We start from the raw sequence: 2127 nt of genomic DNA, 5'->3' as shown, positions 1-2127 counted from the left end.
CTCTGCCCCCCACCTGTCGGCTCCGGCGCAGGACAGCATTTTGTTGATGCGGATGACGTGGAAGGGATGCAGCCGCACCCGGATGTGGAAGCCGTCCTTCCCGCAGCTCTTCACCATGTATTTGTTGGCGCAGATCCGCGCCGCCTCCAGCGCTGCGCAGCGACACCCGCCGGTCAGGAGGTGGAATTACGACCCAGAGTACCGCTCGACAGCGACACCCAGCCGTCACACCGCGTCATTACGCCCACAGCAACACCCAGCGGTCACAACGCGCAATTACACCCCATAGAAACGCCCTCCGCTGCGACACCCAGCGGTCAGGAAATGTATTACACCCCAACGGACACCAAGCAGTCACAATGCGTCATTACGCCCACAACGACATCCAGCGGTCTGGAGGTGGAATTACACCCCAAAGCACCGCCCCGCAGCGACACCCAGCGGTCACAACGCATTATTACACCCCATAGAAACTCCACAGCGACACCCAGCGGTGAAACCACATCGTTGCACCCAGTGGTCGCACACCACCATGTACTTATTGGCACAGATCCGTACCGCCTCCAGCGCTGCGCAGCGACACCATGCGGTTAGGAGGTGGAATTGCATCCCATAGCCCCGCCCCCACAGCGACACCCATCGGTCAGGAGGCGGAATTACACCCACAGCGCCACCGAGCGGCCTCACCTCGTAATGACACCCAATGGTCACACCCCATAACAACACCCCATAGCAACCCCATAACAACACCCCCTTAGAGACCCCATAGCAACGCCCCATAGAGACCCCATAGCAACGCCCCACCGAGGCCACAGAGACCCCATAGAGCCCCAAATCACCGCCCCATAGTGGCAAACCAGACAGAGCCCCATAAAAAGAAACCCCTATAGAGACCCCATAGAGCCCCACAGAAACAGACCCCACACAGACCCTCATAATTAAACCTTCCTCTGCCCACCCCTTTAATTACACCCCCCCTTAATTGTAATCTGCTCTTTAATTAGAGCCCCCCCACCGCTCTTAATTAAAACCTCTTTGCCCACTCTCCTTAATTACAGTCCCTCCTTATTAAGAACCCCACACACCCCCAATTAACGCCCCCTCTGCCCCCCTTCCCCCCATAACCGAACCCCACTCTCATCCCCAGAGCCCAATGACACCCCCCCAATTAGCAAACGAGCGTTAATTACCCTCGGAGCTGAGCTGCTCGTACTCATCAGACACCATATGGCCGCACAATGGGAACTCGTCCACCTTCGCCTTCTTCCGGCCCAGGTCAAAAATGCGGATTTTGGGGTCTAAAAAGGCCAAAAAATGGGACTCCGTGGGGCTGCCCCACACACAGAGACCCCACTGAGTCACATATGGGGCTGCCCCACACACTGAGACCCCACTGAGCCACATACGGGGCTGCCCCATACATTGAGACCCCAGTGAACCCCATATGGGGCTGCCCCACACATTGAGCCTGCTATGGGGCTGCCCCACACTTACCCGGCACCCCCCGGCAGAAGCGCGATTTGGGGTAGGGTTTATTTTTGCAGTATCTGTAACTGGGTGGGGGAAAGAAAAAAATTAGGGGGGGAGAACCCACAGCGCCCCATAGAAACCTCTACAGAGCCACAGAAACCCCACAGCGCCCCATAGAAACTCCTACAGACCCACAGCACCTCGTAGAGACCTCTATAGACTCACAGAAACCCCACAGCACCCCATAGAGAGCCCCTACAGACCCACAGAAACCCCATAGCGCCCCATAGAGATACTACAGTGATATGGACACCCACAGAGAGCCCCATAAAAACCTCTACAGACCCACAAAGCCCCACAGAGTCCTAAAAAGGCCCCAAAAGTGCCCTATGGAGGCCCCTACAGACCCACAGAGGCCCCACAGCCCCATAGACCCCATAGAGGCCCCACAGAGACCCCTGTAGGCCCACAGAGGCCCCACAGCACTCCATAGAGACCACTACTGACCCACGCAGACCCCACAGACATCCCCATAGACCCCCACAGGCCCCATAGAGACCCTTACAGACCCACAGAGGCCCCACAGAGACCTAAGAAGGCCTTTAAGGGCCCCATGGAGGCCCCTATAGACCCATAGAGGCCCCACAGCGCCCCATA

General features: G+C 57.5%; 1 protein-coding gene across 1 annotated transcript in view; it reads right to left on the bottom strand.

Moving 5' to 3' along the window:
* Positions 1 to 6: 6 nt before the first annotated feature.
* Positions 7 to 2127, bottom strand: part of LOC100550011 (60S ribosomal protein L10-like) — a gene marked incomplete at its 3' end in the record, with an annotated part of 2918 nt that continues 797 nt past the window's right edge. The window contains exons 2-4 of the mRNA XM_010727236.2: positions 1495 to 1553; positions 1191 to 1298; positions 7 to 152 (exon numbers count right to left, since the gene is read on the bottom strand). Of these exons, the coding sequence (XP_010725538.1) occupies positions 7 to 152; positions 1191 to 1298; positions 1495 to 1553 (313 nt within the window). The remainder of the gene's footprint in view (positions 153 to 1190; positions 1299 to 1494; positions 1554 to 2127) is intronic.

The sequence above is a fragment of the Meleagris gallopavo genome, unplaced genomic scaffold (genome assembly GCF_000146605.3).
Source record: "Meleagris gallopavo isolate NT-WF06-2002-E0010 breed Aviagen turkey brand Nicholas breeding stock unplaced genomic scaffold, Turkey_5.1 ChrUn_random_7180001875627, whole genome shotgun sequence".
Lineage (NCBI taxonomy): Eukaryota > Metazoa > Chordata > Aves > Galliformes > Phasianidae > Meleagris > Meleagris gallopavo.
The sequence above is the reverse complement of the archived record's forward strand: the minus strand, read 5'-3'. Positions and strand labels throughout refer to the sequence as shown.